The following is a 21,239-nucleotide window of genomic DNA, read 5'->3' as shown; positions in this document are numbered from 1 at the left end:
TCATTCAACTGTCAGTTCTCCAAAGATTTCAGGGCTTAAAATGTTAAGAGTGCCAGATGCTATTATCTGTTATTCATGTTACCATTATGTCCTGGTCTTTACTGAAATCAATATAAACTTCCATCTGTACGTTAAAGGAATTTCATTGCATGCATGTACTCTCTAAACACACACATATATACCACATCCTCTTTTACACAACCACAAAATAAAATTATTATTTTCAAAATTATACTTTAAATTTTGGAAAAAGATTTTTACAAATGCTATTGATTTACACTGGCTGCCGTTTAGGAATTCATTCAGTATAAAATGCCTCCATAACAAAACTAATTCTTTTAGTGACAGCCACCTGGATTTTAATACATATACTCTCTGCAGGTTTCTAAGGGTAGAATGTTGAGCAAAGAAAAGGGGAAAAGACAATTACTTCATAAAACAATTGTATGCATATGAGTCTATGTGTTAAAGTTACAAAATATTTAGAAGGTCATATGCAATAAAATTATCCTGTTGAAACATTACCACATATTACTATACCAAAATAAATAACATATATCCTGCAAGTTTTATGTTTATATTATTTAGTAAAATAATAACTTAAACTTTCATAATTGATTATTTCTTTCAAAATTCCCCATTCTCTTGCCTTCCATAATTATAGATTCAGGCCTAAAACAACAGCTAGAAACTTGTAATCATCTGTAAATATACAGGTCTTCTTGGAGAGACTTTGTTCATAACTTTGCCATAAGTAATAAAATGGCTCTTTTTACTTTATGCCATTTTCATTAAAAAAAAAAAATCAGCATCTAAACAGAAAAACGAAGGCTGTTCCACGTTGAGACAATATTGGATTTAGCATTTGTATCTACTTTCAAAAAGCCAAGACATTTTTAAATTATAGTGGAAAATACTACTCAGGCCAAATCCAGATAGGACTAAATAAAGTGGATGGTGGAATTATCAGGTTTAAGGCCTTAAAATTTGGAATTTTTTTCATTTTAGCCATTTACAGCATAACACTTTAAAAGGATAAGCGCTAATCATCTATTTTGCTGTAGATCCCACGGAGGCAGCATTAAACTAGCACCTCTCTTTGCATCCTAGTGTGGAATTATAATCAAGCACACATTTCTCTTTATTTTTAAATTGTGTATTTTTATCGGCTTCTATTTTCAAACATTTACCAGTAAAACAAATGAAACACTTAACACCATCAATAATATTGATAAATTGTCCTAAATCAGATTTCATTAATGTAATCTGAAGACAATGTCACTTGAGACTGTGTACCGATGTATTTACTACAGTGTGCTCTTACGTAAAATAATTAATCCAATTGTTATCCAAGTAATTAATGAAAAAAATTACATTTGCCTTGATGACTAAGATCAGTATTTAGAATTTTTCTTTGGTTGGGAAAATCCAGGAATTTTGTTTTTTTTTCTCATTGCTTTTGAATGTAGACTCAGAATTACTAAAATTATATTTTGCTATAGTATTTTTATATTCATTTAATTTAAAAATATTTATTTTGAACAATTCAAAATAGTTTACTTACCTTAAATATATCAGTACTTTTGAGATTTAGAAGACAGTTTTTTTATATTAGTTCATCTGATTTTAATATTAAATCCAGAAATTATTGTATTTACTGAATACAAGATTAATGATGAAAGTAAGCTAATTATGTGATCGAGAAAAACCATCATTTGTTATCTGTGAAATAATACATCACTTGGTAAATAAACTCTTTGAAAGGATTAGTGAGTCTTCTTTATGAAATCAAGGTCGGTATTAAACTTAAGAGAAGAGCATGAAAATTAGGTACATCCAATAAGACATTCCATCCAGGAAGGAAAGTGACAGGATACCAATTTAGCAAAATAAGGAATTTCAGAAAAACGGGAAGTAATACAAAAGTAAAAGGAATTATCCAGAAAGATCAGATTAAATGCCTAAATACTGTAGCCTCAGTTATTACATATTTAAACGAATAATTTAGATCTTAATTATTTGTACATTAAAAAGGGCATTCAGTTAACCAAAACTTCCCCCTTTTCTGTTTAAAAGTTTGTGTGATTCATTTTTGCAATATTTCTTTGGCTTTACTGCTGTTATGACTGCTGGATATATAAACAATTCCTGTGCTCTCTAGGGAGCATTTCTAATACAAGAAACCTTGAAACATACTAAAATACTAATTACATGGCTCAAGAAATACCTACCTCTGGAATCACATTTGCCAAAATGAGAACTTTTGAAAGGTGTTCCATATCAATTCCACTTTTTCATTCTTCACTTAGGATAAAGATCTGTTACAACCAGGACATATTATTATTATCTCATTTATTTCTTTTCTTTTTTTTTTTTTTTTTTTTTTTGAGATGGAGTCTTGCCCTGTCGCCAGGCTGGAGTGCAATGGCACCATCTCGGCTCACTGTAACCCCTGCCTCCCGGGTTCAAGTGATTCTCCTGCCTCAGCCTCCTGAGTAGCTGGGACTACAGGCACGCACCACCATGTCCAGCAAATTTTTGTATTTTTAGTAGAGATGGAGTTTCACCATGTTAGCCAGGATGGTCTCAATCTCTTGACCTTGTGATCCCCCTGCCTCGGCCTCCCAAAGACCGAGGATTACAGGCATCAGCCATGTTGCCTGGCCTATCTTATTTATTTCTTATACAAATCCTCTAAGGTATTTCGGCCAAGTCCAAGTCCAAGTCCAAATCCAAAGCCAAAACTCAATCCTGGCCCCAGTGATTTTAAATCTAGTTGTCTTTCCAGGGTTCCCTAATGACTTCTGTGTTTGTTTTTGTTTGTTTGTTTCTTTTCCAGAAAGACCCAGTGAGCTCTCTAGAAAATTTAGAGGAAAAAAAGTTTCCTGGAGAGGCCTCTATACCAAGCCCTAAACCCAAGCTTCATGCAAGAGATCTCAAAAAGGAACTAATCACGTAAGTAGTGCCCAGTGCCATGCCCTCGAAGATTCTGGAACGAAGATTCAAGTTCATGACTTAGAGTTACAATATCCTGGCTTATACAGTTGACGTTAGGGTGATTTCTACCAGTCAGCAATTAAACGTTAGACATGCACCTCACCTGAGCTAAGAGGGTGTACGTGGTCATATGCTAACAGAATTAAAAACCTGTTGATTAAAAAACAAACTAAGATAACACAATTAGAGTGCTTCTTAACCTGATAACCATTGACCCGCAGATCTAAGGGTTGACTTCGAAGACTCTACCAACCTTCTGACATTTGATGTAAATAGTTATTTGAGCAAGGGAGTTACTGGTTTTCATCACATTTTCAAAGGGGTTCTGAGGCCCAGAAGAGTTTAAAGGGCAGGGTACCCGAAGGCAGTAAGTACGAGTTATGTACTAGTGGGTGAATGAGTGAATGAAATGTAGGAAACTGTTTCCCATGTATCATTAAATATTAATCAAATCTACTCATATGTAAATCTATTTAAAGCTGTCAGTTAATGAGAGTTTACAGCAAGGAGTAATGCGTCCACTTAGGACAGGCCTGTACCCTCTCTTCTATATCCCTCATCAAAAATATGTTTAAACTTTTCAAAGAAAAAAAAAACTGTAAAAACCTCTCCTGACCCAGCTTCCACCTGGACTCTCTATGTCCCCTTCCTTTTCCAGCTGAACATATCCAGAAAGTTGCTGCTACTGTGGGATGCAGTTTCCCTCCTAAATCTTTCCCAGACAGCTCTCCAAGGACCTTCCTTCCCTCAGCATCCCCTTCCCCTGTCAGGATCTTGGTCCTGGAGCCTCCTGTTCCTACTTGACAGGCAGCAGGATGCCACAGAACTGATCTCCCTCCTCCACAATCCATTGTCTGCACTTGGCCTCTAGGATGCCTCACCTCTGGACTCTTCCCTCATCTCACTGCTAGCCCTTCTAGACTCATGTGTAGCCATCTAAAGAGTAGGGTGCCTCTAAGTTCCATCCTGGAACCCTTCCTTCCTGCTATCTGCACTCACTCTTGCTGAGGACTCCTTGGCTGCCACCGTGCTGTGACCTCCACATGTCCACCCACCACCCCACAGGAGCAGTGAGTGCTCCCCTCCCCCAGCCTCCCGCTTTGTGCTTCTTGCTTCCCCTAAGCACTCCAGGGATTAGGCAGGGCCTTAGGCCTGCTGTTCCCTCTGCCCAGAATGCTGTCCCCAAGGCCTCTGCAGGGCCCACATCCTCTCCTCCCTCAGCACAGCTCTTCTCTCAAACATCACTTATGTGAGAGGCCTTCAGGCTACTGTGCTTCCCCACCCCCAGCCCTGATGCTCCCATTCCCAGATCTTTTCTTCCCTTCCCTCCACTCTATTTTCTGCCTCCCTCACCAAGAACAAAGCCTCAGAAGGCACGAAGTGGGTGCTGGGGGTCTTCTCTCCTCTGTCTTTGCTCTCTACCTTGTCCTCACCATTGGTTCCTAATATTTATCGTGCAACCTCTTATTTCCCCTTATTTCCTCTTCTCTACCTTGTTCACACCATTGGTGCATCATATGCACTGTGCAACCTCTTATTTACCCACCTACATGGACAGTGACTTGGGAGCAGGCAATACATTTCAAATGCAGGTGCCAACAACAGGGCCTTGCACATAGTAGGTGTTCAGTAAAAATTATTCCAAGTCTGTCATCGGATTGCCCTGTTGACATGTGAATGACTTTAAAATAAGCTTAGACTCTGCATTCTCGAAGGATTTTGTAGGCAAACATTACTGGCTGAAATAGCATGCTCCCTTATAAACTTGATGTCTGCCTGGGGCTTGGTAGTTGATGGTAACGGATGGTTCCAAACATGCTGGAACTTAAATCGGATTGAACACGGTTTCAGGCTCAGTGACTTGAGACCTTAGAAGCCACTTCTAACTTTTTAGAAACTTCTTAGAAGCCACGTAGGCCAGCCAGACACCTTTTCCCACGTGGATCTGCTGTTAGAAACTTTTCATCTTTGTGTGTATTTTTTTCCATGTGTTATTTTTAATATCTTCAAAAATGGCAAATTTTTATCCTTCAAAGGTAGATTGTTGGAAATTGATAAAAGTCATCCCAAACTAAATGTAGTGTAAAAGATTGAAAATTAACCTGCAATACCATTTTGGGTCAGAAAAATGAAGCATGATTATTTTGCAAAGGGCACTTCTCCATGGTGTGAAGGTAAATATAAAAGAGGAAGGATTTCAAAAAGATTTTGAATGATTTTTTGAATATAATCATTCCAAAAATTCTTAAGAAATTACTCTCTCAGAGGCCTCATAGTTCATCCATTTTATTTTATTTTATTTTATTTATTTTGAGCCAGAATCTTGCTCTGTTGCCCAGGCTGGAGTTCAGTGGTATGTTCTCGGCTCACTGCAAGCTCCACCTCCCAGGTTCAATCTCCTGCCTCAGCCTCCTGGGTAGCTGGGATTACAGGGGCCCACCACCACACCCAGCTAATTTTTGTATTTTTAGTAGAGACAGGGTTTCGCCATGTTGGCCAGGCTGGTCTCGAACTCCTGACCTCAGGTGATCCACTCACCATGGCCTCCCAAAATGCTGAATTCCAGGCGTGAGCCACTGTGCCCAGCCTAATTCATGCATTTTAGACAGGGTGAGTGCTTTAATGGCTATCACTTATTTGCATGTATCTGCATTGGTATATTTGTTTTGTAAAAGTCATACTACATTCCATGTCACCCTGTCCTTATTATATTATGCTTTGTGTTTCTAACAGTACCTTGATTACTTACCAAAAACTTTGTTTAGATTAGGACTTTTTGGATGTCACTAATTATCTTAGAATTTCCTTACGGTTTCAGTGCCACTTATTGAGAAAACTAGCTAGTTTCTTTCTTCCAATTTTTATATTTTCATCTGAAAACTTTCCCGAAATACATCACCCAACTAATATTGGCACATGTCATTATGTAAGATATTTCACTCTAGATTTGGAATTTAGTCTAGCTATCAAAATTCTAAACTGCAACTTTTCCCTGTATAACGTTGTCTCCAGTTCTTTCATCATTTCTTGAACTTTTAATACCGCCAAACTTAAAAATAAATTATCAGCTAATTAAATGCATATTTTATTATTATATTTTATAGGTAATTTATAGCTGATGTTTAAAAACCGCTGGCACTTCTTGGCTTCTCCTGGCAATATTAATGGGAGTAACTTAAAAATATAAAATAGGCCAGGCGTGGAGGCTCACGCCTGTAATTCCAGCACTTTGGGATGCCGAAGCGGGTGGATCTCCTGAGGTCAGGAGTTCGAGACCAGCCTGGCCAGCATGGTGAAACCCCATCTCTACTAAAAACACAAAAATAAGTCGGACGTGGCGGTACATGCCTATAATCCCAGCTACTCAGGAGGCTGAGGCAGGAGAATCGCTTGAGCCCAGGAGGCAAAGGTTGCAGCAAGCCAAGATTGAGACCCTGTACTCCAGCTTGGGTGACAAAGCGAGACTCCATCTCAAAAAAAAAAAAAAAAAATTATACATATATACAAAATGCAATGCTGTTTTTAACACTAGGTGGCGATATATTTCTAAAGTGGGAATTCCCAGGCAATTGAAACACCTCTCTGAATATTCCAGTTGTATAATGTTCAGAAAAGATTTTTTTACATTTAGTGAGTGAATGACACTTGCAAGATAACTCAGTCAAAATGTTAATAACTGGTTTTTGTCTTTACTTTTTAACATATATTTATAGCTTTTACAGTGTTTTTCTGATATCTCATCCAGGAAAAGGGACGGGGAAAGGAGACAGAATGACTTAGCTTGGATCAGACCCTGAAAATCAACCATTCCTTTGAAAGACGGGAATGCTGTAACTCTTATAGTTTCTTTAGATACCTGAAAATGATTGGAAAGTGGATCACAGGAATAAAAATACTTAGAAAGTGAGAACTCAGAAAATACAGGAATAGTGTTAGTCTATCCCAAAATGTCCCTTCAAAAAGCTAAAACCTGTATTCTGTATATCTGGATAAGGCCTTGCTTTAGGCAGGATGTCAAAAAAAAAGAGCAGATGCATGACTGGCATAGTTGATGTTCCCCTCTGATTATTGACACCACCGCAAATAACACTGAGTAGGCTGGGGTTCACCTGCTTATTACAAATGAGTGACTTTCGAACACCATCAGAGGAAACTAAATGACTGAGAAACCAAGGAATCTATTAATTGTGGAAGAAAACTGCTTCCTAACTACCTTCTTTCATGATTATTATTATTTTAGAGACGGGGTCTCACTCTGTCACCCAGGCCGGAGCACAGTGGCACAGTTATAGCTCACTGAAACCTCGAACTCCTGGGCTCAAGCAATCCTCCTGCCTCTCAGTTTCCTGAGTAGCTGATTACATTATTTTTACAACACACATAAGGTGGACAGGACATGACCAGGTTCTGAGATAAAATGAAATGCAGGGGCACAGATCTTAATGGAGTGAGATTCTTGGCAGATGGCCTGAGAGCCTATTCTTAGGCTAATGGTGAATTAGCAATTGTCTTTGCTGGCTTCAAGCTTTGGTTGAAATTGCTTGAATGCTTTACAGACTGAACTTCTTGCCTGTTTCATACTGTCAGCAACTTTCCCACCTAAAATATCAGTTTACATTTTAGTCAAAGGTTTTCAGTGTTTTCTAAAATGTTTATAAAGTTACTAGGCTGCCTTGCTCTTAAAAACTCACAAAAATTTCTTTCTGGAATATGTCATACAATTGGTGCTGGTATCATAGTAAAGCTTGGGTTTCTAATATTTATTTTTTGTAACATATGTATTTTTCTTTTTCTTTTTTTCTTTTTTTTTTTTTTTTAGACAGAGTTTCACTCTTGTTGCCTAGGCTGGAGTGCAGTGGTACGATCTCGGCTCACCACAGTGTCCGCCTCCTGAGTTCAAGCGATTCTCCTGCCTCAGCCTCCTAGTAGCTGGGATTACAGGCATGCGCCACTGCACCTGACTAATTTTGTATTTTCAGAAGAGACGGGGTTTCTTCATGTTGGTCAGGCTGGTCTCGAACTCCCGACCTCAGGTGATCCACCTGCCTCCGCCTCCCAAAGTGCTGAGATTATAGGCATGAGCCACCATGCCCAGCAACATATATATTTTTCAAATGAATTGAAACATCTTTGATTGCTAACTCACAACATCACTAGGACATCACTTTCCCACATCAGTGGAATCAAATAATCGAATGTGATGTTGAAACAGATACCTAAGGAAGTAACTCATCATGCTATGATTTTTAGTTTTCTTTTAGGTAGTCTGCTGGTTCTTATATAATATAAATCCTTGATACACTAGCTTCTGCATGTCCTATACTGTGTTAACTTATCTGGCACAGAGAAGCTACCTCCTCCATAATCTACTGGGCAGAGGAAATTAACCTGTGAAATTCGCTTGTCTCTAATGATGTATTTTCTATTGACTCAGCTGTCCAACACCAGGATGTGATGGAAGTGGCCACGTGACAGGAAACTATGCGTCTCATCGCAGGTACCCGATGACCTCATGTGCAGTCAGATTTTCATGGTCTTGTTCTATTTTAAATACTTATTCTCACCCTTTCTAGCTGTGTATTATCTGAAGCCGGAAATGGAGAGTGAGTTGGTTGGGTTTTTGGTTTATTTGGTTTGTCAGAAATAAAATTATGTGATATAAAAATCATGATTCTTGATCAAAATGGTTTTCTGATCCTGTAGTCCGGTTATAAGTGAAAAGTTGAGTTCATGTCAGGCTTCAGTTCTGTGTGGCTTGAGGACTCATGTGGAATGAGGAATAAATATAACAGAGTGACTCAAATAGACCATTTGCCCCAGGGAAAGTAATACCCTCAATCCTGGGCAAATAACAAATTGAGGCATTTGAGAGATTAAACAGTGCAAAGGGGCTGCTTTAATCTTTCCACCTACTATCTCCATTGATGGGATTTGTCTTCCCTTTGGAAAAGCACCATCACCTGGTTGTGCAGCAGGAACGGACTCTGTGTGTGGGTGATCATTGCATCCTGAGCATTAGAGCTGGGGAGTCTCATTGGGCTAAAGTCATTCATTTGATAAACAGAAACTCTGAGTCTATGAGAAACAGTTGAAGTGCCACCGGCCCAGACTGGTGAGAAAAGAAAAGCCAGATTCAAAGCCAGTTATTTTTTTTCCCAATCCCCAGTCACCAGTAATTTAACGTATGTTCACAACTCAGGACGCCATTTGACTCAGATTTGTATATGTCAGTGTTGTGTTGTGTTTTTTTCCTCATCCCTCTCTAGTGTTTCTGGATGTCCTCTAGCAGATAAGACTCTAAAATCCCTCATGGCTGCCAACTCTCAGGAGCTTAAGTAAGTGCGGGAAGCGTGGCCAGCTTACCCTTCGTCCACACGGTAGGACCCTCTCGTTCAATGCCCATTCATTGCCCAAGTGATCAGCAACAAGCAGTACGTCCTGCCTGCTGAGATCACAGCAAAGGCACTTTCTCACTAAAGCGCTGGGATGACTGAAACAAAATCACTGTAATTTAATTTAGTTAATTTGCTTGCTTTGGGAGCTTTGTATTGTATAATATTTTTTAAAAGAGTGATGTAATAAACACAATACTTTTTTCTGTAAATTTCAGAATCACTGTATTAAATCAGACCTGTGAAGGTGTCATAAAGCATACCTGCCATTTAATGTTAAGGAAATTGCATAATTCTTAACCTGCTGAATATTTTGATTCATACAACTGCCTTTCACTTTGGGTGCCAAGAACAGTTTGGGCTCATTCCTGCCTCATCTACAAGATCTCAAAGTCACATATATATTAACTTTTACTTAGTGATTTCATTTTTCCTGCTCATCTTCTTTTAATACATTTGTTTATTTTCATATCTTATTATATTACATATAGAACAATAAACATTTATAATCAACCTTTTACCTCCTTAGAAATAAGATAGGGCATAAATTTTAAAAGATAAAGAAATAGGATTAAACAAAACTAATTAATTTTTTTTACAAATAATAAAGTGTTAGAAAAAGTGAGTGTTGTTATATCTACTGGTAAAACAATATACGTAGGTAGCAGCATCAGCGTTTGGTGTCTAAAACACATGTAACATTTCATGTGTTATATTATATTAGAATATATTATATTATATTATAATATATAAAATAGTATTATATTTTCTTAGTGTTTTGTTAGTCTTTCACTTTTTCAAGTTGTTTAAAATATTTTTATCTAAAAATTTTTAAAACTAAGTTTATGAAAGAAGATGTGATAATGGACAGACTTGAAAATTTGGAATCTTAGTACCAAAAATAGTAAAAGAAACTATGAAATATACTTTTCTCATTTTCTTTCTTTTTTCTTTTTTTTTTTTTTTTTTTTTTGGAGATGGAGTTTTGGTCTTGTTGCCCAGGTACCCAGGCAGGAGTGCAATGGCACAGTCTTCGGCTCACTGCAACCTCTGCCTCCCAGGTTCAAGAGATTGTCTGTCTCAGCCTCCTGAGTAGCTGGGATGACAGGCATGCAACCACCACACCCGAGTACTTTTTGTATCTTTAGTAGAGACAGGGTTTCACCATGTTGGCCAGGTTGGCCTCGAACTCTTGACCCCAGGTGATCTGCCTGCCTCAGCCTCCCAAACTGCTGGATTACGTGAGCCACCGTACCTGACCACTTTTCTCATTTTCGGTGTAAAGTACAATTTACTTTGTCAGTGTGGATTTTAGAAGTCATTTTATTGACTTGCAGTTTTCTAGACTAAAATATAAGTAGTAAGTAGAAACTAAGAATTAACAGACTGAAGAGTGAGATGTACCAAAACATCTTACCGAATCAGCTCTACATTTCTACATTGCCACATCTTAATTATAGCTATTGGGTCTCTTAAATATTTTCTCTAAAACTAACTTCTAGAAAAATGTGGGTAATACACTGAAAATATGTAAATTTAGACATCCTATAGCAATACTCATTACTTAATATTTTATGCAGCTTTCCAATAAGTAATGTCTTTGGTTTTTTTCCATAGATATGTTTTTTCCATACAAGAAAATCTCTTCCATGCAAGAAAAATCCAAGAGACATTTTATTGACTTCTTGTTTAGATATTCATGGAGAATGCCCAAAAGCTGTTATTCAACACAGATATTTCCATATCAATATGCTATAAAACCACTTTTTTACTGAAACATGTTAATAGAGAAAGACCAGCATGTAAAACTTTCTTATTATGGAGGATACATATTATGTCTTTAAATGGTTAATAAAAGACTCAATGTAGGTTGCTCTGGTTAGCCGCAAGAGATGCGTGCTCATTTTATATTACATTTGAAAAGAAAAAAAAGGCATTTATTCCCTATTTTCTGACTCAGACTTGAATATAAATGCATTCTGTGAAAGTTCAGGGGAATTGAATTGAAGAAAAGGGATAGTAAACACATTTTTCTTTGGATTATCGTTTTTCTCAAATGGAACTTTTGATCTGAACCACAGTGTGCATTCAGAAAAGCAAACATTTTGTGATGGCCTCTAGTTTTTGTTTGTATTTGGGATTTTCTATAAAAAACAGCAAAAAGGTGAAAGTCTACGTAAACTTTTATATTTAAGAATATTTTGAAACCTATTCCTAACCAGCATTCCTAGTAGAAATTGGATTCCCTGTCGTTTTTCACTTTTCTCATTCCAGATTTAATGGTTGATTGTTGATGTAGTTATTGATGGATTTTCCCCAAAGACTGTTTAACTTGGGCCATGAGGCAGGACAGACCAGGTGCAAATTATTGAGGTTCTTTGGTAATCCCATAAATGTTCCAAGTCTCTGCAGTTCACAAGTATCACTGTTGTTCATCTGAAATCAATGGATTATCATAGTGGCACAGCATATCAGAGAAAATAAATTATTCATAAAAATCATTTGGAGGCCAGGCATAGTGGCTCATGCCTGTAATCCCAGCACTTTGGGAGGTCGAGATGGGCAGATCACCTGAGGTCAGGAGTTTGAAATCAGCCTGGCCAACATGGTGAAACCCTGTCTCTACTAAAAATACAAAAATTAGCTGGGTGTGGTGGCGTGTGCCTGTAATCCCAGCTACTTGGGAGGCTGAGGCAGGAGAATCACTTGAACCTGGGAGTTGGAGGTTGCGGTGAGTGAAGATCACAGCATTGCACTGTAGCCTGGCCACAGAGCAAGACTCCATCTCAATAATAATAATAAGAATTTGGAAAAGTTTTCTTTTTACATAAAAGGTAAGAGCTTTGCATGACGTAGACAGAAGTCCAGCAATAAGTTGTGGACTGATTTTCAAGTCCCTTCTATATGAGGTTTAAAAAAAAAAGTACAATAAATAACAATTAATCCATTGTCGCTCAGTAGTCATATATCCTAAAAAATATTTAAATTGATTATTAACCAAAACATAATTACATTTAAGCAAAAACAGTCTCACACAAAAAGCAGCTCATTGTTTTTAGTTATGTTTGGCTGTGTGACCCTGCCTACCTCCATGTGAACTGCAGAGACTTGGAACATTAATGTGATTACCAAAGAACCTAAATAATTGGGGTGTGACCCCCGCTCCCTCCACTACAACTTCTCGGCCCATGCTCTCTTCCTATGCCTTCCAGGTGTCCAACCCCAGGCTGCGATGGCTCGGGGCACGTGACTGGAAATTATGCTTCCCACAGAAGGTAGGATTAATCCTATTTCTGAGATGTGGAAATGAACTTGTCGGCAGCAGTCAGAGAGATCACATAATTTTGTTTTGTTCTTTGTCGGGTCCCTATTTCAGCTTGTCCGGATGCCCTCGTGCAAGGAAAGGTGGTGTCAAAATGACCCCTACCAAGGAAGAAAAAGAAGACCCTGAACTGAAGTAAGTGCAACAGTTGAGACACGGGGGTCAGCTGTCTCTTGTTGGCAAAATGGGAGGGACCTTGGTTGGGATGCAATTGAACATAGATTGAGTTTCAGGGAAGGTGTACCCTATTAAATATAAGTATGAGTCAAACTATTTGGTGGTTTGAGAAAAGTTTCCAATTTATAGCTACATTTCCACAGCTCTTTGATAATGCAAAAGATTTTTTTAAACAATAACAGTTTCACACGTTTCTCAATTGTTTTAAAGGAAAGTAGTATTGTGGAAGTGCTATACAGTAATAAATATGGCAGCATTTTCCCCTGAAACTTTAATTTTGCTTAAGGAGAAATTATATCTAAATTGAATTCCTTCCTCTAAGGAAGGTCATGGATGATATATGCAGATATACACGCAGAAATTTAAGTTGTTTTCTCAACAACAGTTCTAAATGCAATATTTAAACATTTAGAAACCCAAATTCCAATTCTATGAGTAATGTGCTATGTAGCATCTGTCAAGGCAGTTAACGTGTTATACCTTTGGTCCTTGGAAGCAACATAACATAGTCCTTACGTGATTGGCTCTAGACCTAAAAAGTGTGGGCATGAACTTGGCTCCACTTCTTATAAAATGGGCGGCAAGTTACCTGAGCTCTCTAAGCCTCGTTATTCCTCATCTGCAAAATGGGATAATAATACTCTCTACCCAGTAGATTGTAGTGAATATTAAGTGAGATAATACATGAAAATCGCGTAGCTCATAGCCTGCTTATGCAATGCTGTTTTGCTAGTTATGTTGGCATCTTTTATTAAAACTCTATAATTGCATGGCTTGTTCTCTGGAGAGCATAGGACTATCACTGCCTTCTTCCCGGCTGGTAATGTCTCTGCTTTCTCTCTAGATGTCCTGTGATAGGGTGTGATGGCCAAGGTCACATATCAGGTAAATACACGTCACACCGCACAGCTTCTGGTTGTCCTCTGGCTGCCAAGAGACAGAAGGAGAATCCTCTCAATGGAGCCTCCCTCTCCTGGAAACTGAACAAGCAAGAGCTACCACATTGTCCCTTGCCAGGCTGCAATGGGCTGGGCCATGTAAATAATGTTTTTGTCACCCACCGAAGGTAACATGAGTTTTCTGTCTTTTTGTTGTAGTGTTGTGATCGGTTGTCACCTAGGCTGCCTTGGGGAGAGGGTTGTGAACAACCCCCTAAATGTTGTTCACTGTAACAGTTGAGATATCATAACATGAAGTTTTGTTATATAGATATTGGATGAGCATGAAGAAAGAAAAATGTTATTTTCTCTATTTCTTAAAATTACTACACAGCTTTCAAGTGCTCTAGAAAATGTAGAGTTGGTTTTATTTGTATTCTAAAATATTGCTTAGGCTGCTATTTCTTAATGGTTCAGTCATTTAATGGTTTACTTCAGTTCCAAGTGGTGATATCTCTTCTATTATGTTATGTAATTGCAAACTTTCACTTTACATATTTATAGAATTCCCTCTGTCTTATGGACTGGCTCAATTTGGGGCCAAAATTGTAGTTACTTTGCTACTGGGAGGGTGTGACTCATCCGCAGCAGCCAGAAAGAAAATGACACAGTGACTGCAAAGTGAGCAGCAGGATACAGGAGATCTGGAAACCCTTTTATAGTTCCCAGTGACTGCATTCCTTTACCACCGAGGGTCACGCATTCAACCAAGCCCTTTGTTGGGCAATAGTGATCTTTGTCCAGCTTTTTGGTTCACATTCCACCTAAAGGAAAAGATTAGAAGCTTCCCTACATACTTCTGCCATCAGTGGGGTCTTGTCTCATCTTTTGGGTCACTGCACATGATGCTGGTTTAAAATCCAATGAAGCTTTAGGAAACCATTGATGTTTTGTAAATGAGCAGTGTAAACATTGAGCAAAATTGGGGCTTTTTGAGATTTTGCTCAGTTCTAAAGATATATATGGATGATATCAGAAAATAAAGCCTTCCAGGAATTGCTTGTTTGGAGGTATTTAAATATTCAGTAAAACCTGTTTATGGAGAAAACTTGACTTTTTCAAGTGGTTTATTTTTTGATGGTTTTCAAATGTAGACCTATGTCCACAATAGCACACATTATTTTATTCTGAGTTTGAATTATTATTTCATATTCAGGAACTTCACTCACAAATCAAGTGTGCCTAATGGCACATTTACTATACAGTAGCTTGACTTCCTTGTAATGACCTCAGTAATATCCATATTGATCCTGCTAATGAAATATTAATGCTGTACTGTGGTGAGCACATCCCTCAGTTAGCAATAATGAAGTTATCTTTAAAAATAGTGAAGAAGTTTTAAATGATGATGCCAAGGCTTGGTGAGGATGTGGAGCAACAGATACTCCCACACTCTGTAGGTGGCAGAGCAACTGGTAGTGCCACTTTAAGAAGCAAATTGTCTTTAAAGAGTCTAGTTGAAAACTGAACTATGCACTTGCCCCAGCACACAGCCAGACTTATGCCCAGAGGATCTCTGCCTATGAGAATCTGGAGGTCTGTCTGACCACACGTGAGCAGCGTTGCTCTACCAACTCCACGCTGGGAACAACCTTGGTGCCCACTAACAGTGGAGTGGGGAAATAAGTAGTGCTTATTGGTGGTGGTACATGCTTGTGGTTCCAGCTACTCAGGAGGCTAAGGCAGGACGATTGCTTGAGCCCGGGAGTTTGAGGCTGCAGTGAGCTATGATTGCTCCCCTGCACTCAAGCCTGGTGATAGAACAAGACCCCATCTCTAAAAAAGAATATCCTTTAAATTGCAAATACACATCATAGGTAGCTGTTTACATATTCTGTATTTCGTAATGAGAGAAAGAAAATTCTGATTTCAAAAATATAGGCTGCAATATTAACGCCAAGGTACTATTTTCTTTCTTTCTTTCTTTTTTCATTTTCTTTTTTTTTTTTTTTTTGAAACAGAATCTCACTCTGTCACCCATGCTGGAGTGCAGTGGCTCAATCTCAGCTCACTGCAACCTCTGCCTCCCCAGTTCAATGATTCTTCTGCCTCAGCCTTCTGAGTGGCTGGGACTACAGGTGCACGCCACCACACCACGCTAATATTTTATTTTTAGTAGAGGCGGGGTTTTGCCATGTAGGCCAGGGTGGTCTCGAACTCCTGACCTCAGGTGATCTGCCCACCTTGGCCTCCCAAAGTGTTGGGATTACAGGCATGAGCCACCGCACTCAGCCTCCAAGGTTTTATTTTCTAGGACATGGAAAGCAGTGAAGAATGTAGACAAAGGTAATTCAGATTTCAGCATTCTTGACTCAAAAGTTCTCTTGCAATTTAAAATATTTAAGAAATTGGATTTAATTTGGGGTATTCTCTTTAAGGTGGAATACTCTTTCTTTTCTGTGTGTAGAATTTAATGGAATGGAATTTCTCTTGTGATTTCAAATATTTAAGAGACTGTATTTAATGTGGGGTATTCTCTTTAAGGTGGAAAACTCTCTCTTTTCTGTGCGTATATTTTATTTTATTTATTTATTTATTTTGAGATGGAGTCTCACTCTCACCCAGGCTGGAGTGCAGGGGTGCTATCTCAGCTCACTGCAACTTCCGCCTCCCAGGTTCAAGCAATTCTCCTGCCTCAGCCTCCCAAGTAGCTGGGACCACCATACTCAGTTAATATTTTGTATTTTTAGTAGAGACGGAGTTTCACCATGTTGGTCAGGCTGGTCTCAAACTCCTGAACTCAAATGATCCGCCCACCTCGGCCTCCCAAAGTGCTGGGATTACAGGCATGAGCCACTGTGCCAGGCCTATCTGTAGAATTTAATGGAATAATATCGCAAAAAGCCTGGCTTATGCCTGGCACACAGTAGGGGTTCAACACAGATGATCGCCTTTCCTGTTTGTGAAGATAATATGAAGCCTATGTGTATATATGCAGGATGACTTATATGACTTGGAATATAACTCACAACTGACTTTTATATGTTACAAATTTGGTTCTGAAATCTCTGAGGTTCTTCGTATTCTTTCCCATCACTTGTTACCTAAAAATAGCTGACACGTATTCGGGGTTCTCGCCCATAGACAGTGCTGTTATAAGTAGCTTGCATGGTTTATTCCTTTAAACCTTTACAAAACCCTGTGAACTACAGGTATTATAACTATCCTCAGTTGATAGAAGACGAAACAAGCACAGGAAAGTTATGGAATTGCTTTGAATACAGGTTGGCATGCTAGAGCCAGTGTCATCCTGCTTCCCCTAAGGTTTGATGATGGGTCCTCACCATGGGCCAGGCACCAAGCTGAGGTGTCACAGGCACCAGTGCATAGACATTTTCTCAACCAAAATGGGAATAATTACAAAACACACTTTGTAGGATGGTTAAGAACAATTTGACCCACACACTATGTCCATATTATATTTATATAATAACTACCTTCAAACCTTGCTTTAAATCTCTATATGACAAAATATTTCCTTTGAAAAAAATAGCAATCTGAGAAGATAACTGATATGTTAAAACACACACACACACTCACACACACACAATTATGGATATTTATAGCTTTAAAATCAGAAGTCCTGTGACTGATAGAACTCATTTAGTGCTATGCCATATCTTTGTGATTTTATTGAAGCTTAGTAATATATTGTAAGCAATTATGTTCACGACATACATTGTATCACCTGCTATTTTGCTTTAAGAAGGCAGAGGAAGATATAATTTAAAATTGCAGCCGGGCACCGTGGCTCACGCCTGTAATCCCAACACTTTGGGAGGCCAAGGCAGGCAGATCACTTGAGGTCAGGAGTTCGAGTCCAACCTGGCCAATATGGTGAGACTCTGTCTCTACTAAAAATATAAAAATTAGCCAGATGTGGTGCGCACTTATGATTCCAGCTAATCAGGAGGCTGAGGCAGGAGAATTGCTTGAGCCCAGGAGGTGGAGGTTGCAGTGACCCAAATTGTACCAGTGCACTTCAGTGTGGGTGACTTAGTGAGACTCTACCTCAAAAAAAAATAAAAAATAAAAAATCCCTCACTATGTCATAATAGAATAGTAATTTTGGTCAAAACCATAGAAAGCACATTTTTTTTTCTGCCTTTCCAATATGGAGCCAAATACCTCAGCCTCTTAACATCTGCCTTCAAAAGGAAAAAGAACTTTTAAAATGCTTTTCCTGCCCTTTTTTTTTTTTAAATTTAAGATTCATTTTATGTTCTGGAAGATATGAAAACTCTACATTGGAAGATACAAAATCAAGTGGCATTTTGGAAGCAAAACCTCTCTTTCATAACTATGTTCTTTGCTTCTAAGTCATGTAATTATTGATGGAGGCTTCATTAACTTTTCCACAACACTGTGTCACCCTGAAAGTTTTCCGGCGTGTTGTCTGAACAGAGTAGATCCTTTAAGGGTGAGGATCAGAGAAGTTCTAATGAGATATTAATATCCATTATGTTACAAATGGACTTACTAAAGGTCACCTTTGAATATCCAGTTTGCCAAATAAATATTCATGATTATTTTCTCAGAATACAATATGTGACATAAAACAAGACAGACGTGCAAACTCCCCATAAAACAGATAATGAAACTTTTATAGGCCACAATTGACAGTGAGAAGCTTCTGAAAATAGAAGACACAGTTTCCAAGTTGAGTTTGTGCTTTTCTTTATTTTCTTTTTCTGTGTAGAAAAATGTATAGCTTATCAAATTAGGCAAACTACATACCCTTTTCTATATATGTAATAGCATATGTCTATTATTTTTTATATTTCATAGACTCAGTGTAGAATAATTAGTATTCTTGAAAAAATACAGTAATTAAGCACACATTTATTAAGGGCTTTGCTTCAGAAATATTTTCTTTCACTCTGCCAAATGTCCCAAGCTTCAGGGTGAAATGATTGCTTTATAGATGAGTTGTAACTAACTTTCTGCAGAAAAAAAGACTTTAAATGACTGATCATGATCATCACTATTTTGATCTAAAAATTGTTTCTACGGAAACGCAGCAAGATTGCAAAGGAATTAATGGCTGGATAGAACAACAAAATTATCTGATCATAAATGATGAAAAACAAGTTTTCTTCAATGTTGTCATTTATCATGCTGGTGCAATTTAAATAAAACAGATGACATTAAGGGAAAGAAACCTTGCTGAAGAGTGCCACTACTAAATGGAAAGGGTTATAAACACCACTGCAATGTAATAGACTGCCTCTGCAGTGATTGCATCTGAATACACTTGTGGCAGCTCCTCTTATTCTCCTTCCAGGGTACAGATTTTTTTTTTTAAATGAAAAATGTTGTAAAAATTAAAGAAAAAAATTAAAAACGTTCCCATAACCAAACTGAATTTGCCATGGGGGCATGGGATAGGGCTTTATTTTGGCTTGTATTGAGTAATTCTATAAAGATCAAGGAACACTTTATATAAAGGCAGGAAGAACTAGATTCTGCTTTATTACTCATGGAATTTTGACTAATTGGGAGCAATTCTTATTCATAATATATATGTACAATTTCACATTTACAGAAAATAAAGTAACCACAACTAAACAAAAGAACTTACTTAAATGCAGATGAATAGCAATTTAACAAAATAAATTAAATAATAATTGTGTATCAGCAGTAACTATTTGTATCTTGATTTAAGGAAAGAAAGCAAAACATTTTACATTATTTGAGGGCATTTTGCCTTTGCTTTAGTGGGTGTGTATTCATTACTCTCTACAAAGAGACTATGGGTTATAATGTAAATAATCGGCAGCAAAAACACAAATAGTTGGTTGTGAATAAAACATCTTAATGTTTATAAGAAATAATATACATCTCATACATTAGTACAATTTCTATTTTCACAGCTTATCTGGATGTCCTCTTAATGCACAAGCTATCAAAAAGGGCAAGGTTTCTGAAGAACTCATGACCATCAAGCTCAAAGCAACCGGGGGTAAGAGCGCAGGGCTGGCTGTCACCACCTCCTCCAGGGTGTAGACCCTGGCTCCCTAAAGGGTTTCGTGTGTCAAAGTATTCACTAGGTGGGAAGTATAATTTTAATGTACAAGAAGAAAGGTTTCCTCAGATTTGAACTGAAATTATAACTTTGTTTAAAAACAATTTTTTGGTGTCTTCCTTATTTTTAAATAAGGAGTGATCTCCAACAGAGAAAGTCAAGCAGTGGGGTATGATGGGTTATTTTTAAATAAGGAGTGATCTCCAACAGAGAAAGTCAGGCAGTGGGGTATGATGGGTTAAGATACACTGGTGGTTGGCAGGGCATACTGGTTCATGCCCGTAATCCCAGCACTTTGGGAGGCCAGGTATAGAGGATTGCTTGAGGTCAGGAGTTTGTGACCAGCCTGGGCAACACAGCCAGACCGCATCTCTTAAAAAAAAAAAAAAAAAAAAATTAGCCCAGTGTGGTGGTGCACACCTGTAGTCACAGTTACTCTGGAAGCTGAGATGGGAGGATTGTAGAGACCAGGAGCCCAGGATCGAGGCTGATGTAGTAAGATATGATAGTGCCACTGTACTCCAGCCTGGGCGACAGCAAGAGAACCTATCTCTAAACAAAACAACAGCAACAAAGATACACTAGTGGAAGTTGTGTCCTTCAGTCTCTCTCACATGTGTGTGTTCTCTCATGTGTGTTTGTGTGTACATGTGTGTGTGTATGTGCACACTTTTCTGGTATAAATCCGCTATAAAAATTCAGGAAGCAATTTCTAGCATCTGTATTTGAATCCTTCAATTGTGTTCTTCTGTGCTCAACATGATATTTTTATAGAGATTCTGGAAGGTTTGGATTTAGCATCCAGATCTTTACCTAAGTCTACATTTCCCTAGATATTTCCTTAGTGTCAATCTGCTTTCCGAGTTCAGAGATACAGTTTCTGAGTTCTCTGTTTGGATCCTCCAATTTTCCTTTGATTCTTGAATGCATTTCTTGAGATTTCTAATCAGCATTATCTGGGGCCTGTGTTGTTTTCCATCAAAGATCATTCCAAAGCGTTTGAGAAACAATGGCAGAGCAATTATTTTGCTCTGGAGACTTTATTTGATGGCATCTTTGGCACATGACTCGAATTGAGCTGTTGTTACTTTCCCTGAAGCTCAATCTTTTTAACTTGTGTGTGTGATTTTTAAAAAGAAGATATGCGGTATCCAAGCGGGAGAAAGCACTCGAGCTTCCTACTGTTTCCCTCCGAGGCCTTCATCTGCTTTATTTAAAGCGGTCCTTGGCGGGGGTGCTCTCTCTCCGTGGGTCCTCACCACTAAGCGCCGAAGGAGAGGAGTGTACACGCAGAGGAGGAATAAAGTCCCGGCTGCCTCCTCCCGTCTTTCCAACATTCACATGCTCAGTAAAAGAGCTTTTCCCTAGATGTTCTGACTCCTCCTTGG

The 21,239-nt window shown here is 38.3% G+C and overlaps 1 protein-coding gene across 47 annotated transcripts in view; it reads left to right on the top strand.

Annotated features, from left to right (window-relative positions):
• The window catches only part of ST18 (ST18, C2H2C-type zinc finger), a 306,347-nt gene that overhangs the window by 271,327 nt on the left and 13,781 nt on the right, over positions 1-21,239 (top strand). For all 47 annotated transcript variants that reach the window (XM_025393503.1, XM_025393495.1, XM_025393485.1 and 44 more), the window contains 7 exons: positions 2,840-2,955; positions 8,432-8,494; positions 9,264-9,332; positions 12,602-12,664; positions 12,766-12,846; positions 13,733-13,954; positions 19,700-19,788. In XM_025393503.1, the coding sequence (XP_025249288.1) occupies positions 2,840-2,955; positions 8,432-8,494; positions 9,264-9,332; positions 12,602-12,664; positions 12,766-12,846; positions 13,733-13,954; positions 19,700-19,788 (703 nt within the window). The remainder of the gene's footprint in view (positions 1-2,839; positions 2,956-8,431; positions 8,495-9,263; positions 9,333-12,601; positions 12,665-12,765; positions 12,847-13,732; positions 13,955-19,699; positions 19,789-21,239) is intronic.

Source organism: Theropithecus gelada, chromosome 8 (genome assembly GCF_003255815.1).
Source record: "Theropithecus gelada isolate Dixy chromosome 8, Tgel_1.0, whole genome shotgun sequence".
NCBI classification, from domain to species: Eukaryota; Metazoa; Chordata; class Mammalia; order Primates; family Cercopithecidae; genus Theropithecus; species Theropithecus gelada.
Note: the sequence above shows the minus strand (reverse complement) of the source record. Positions and strands in the feature narration are given on the sequence as shown.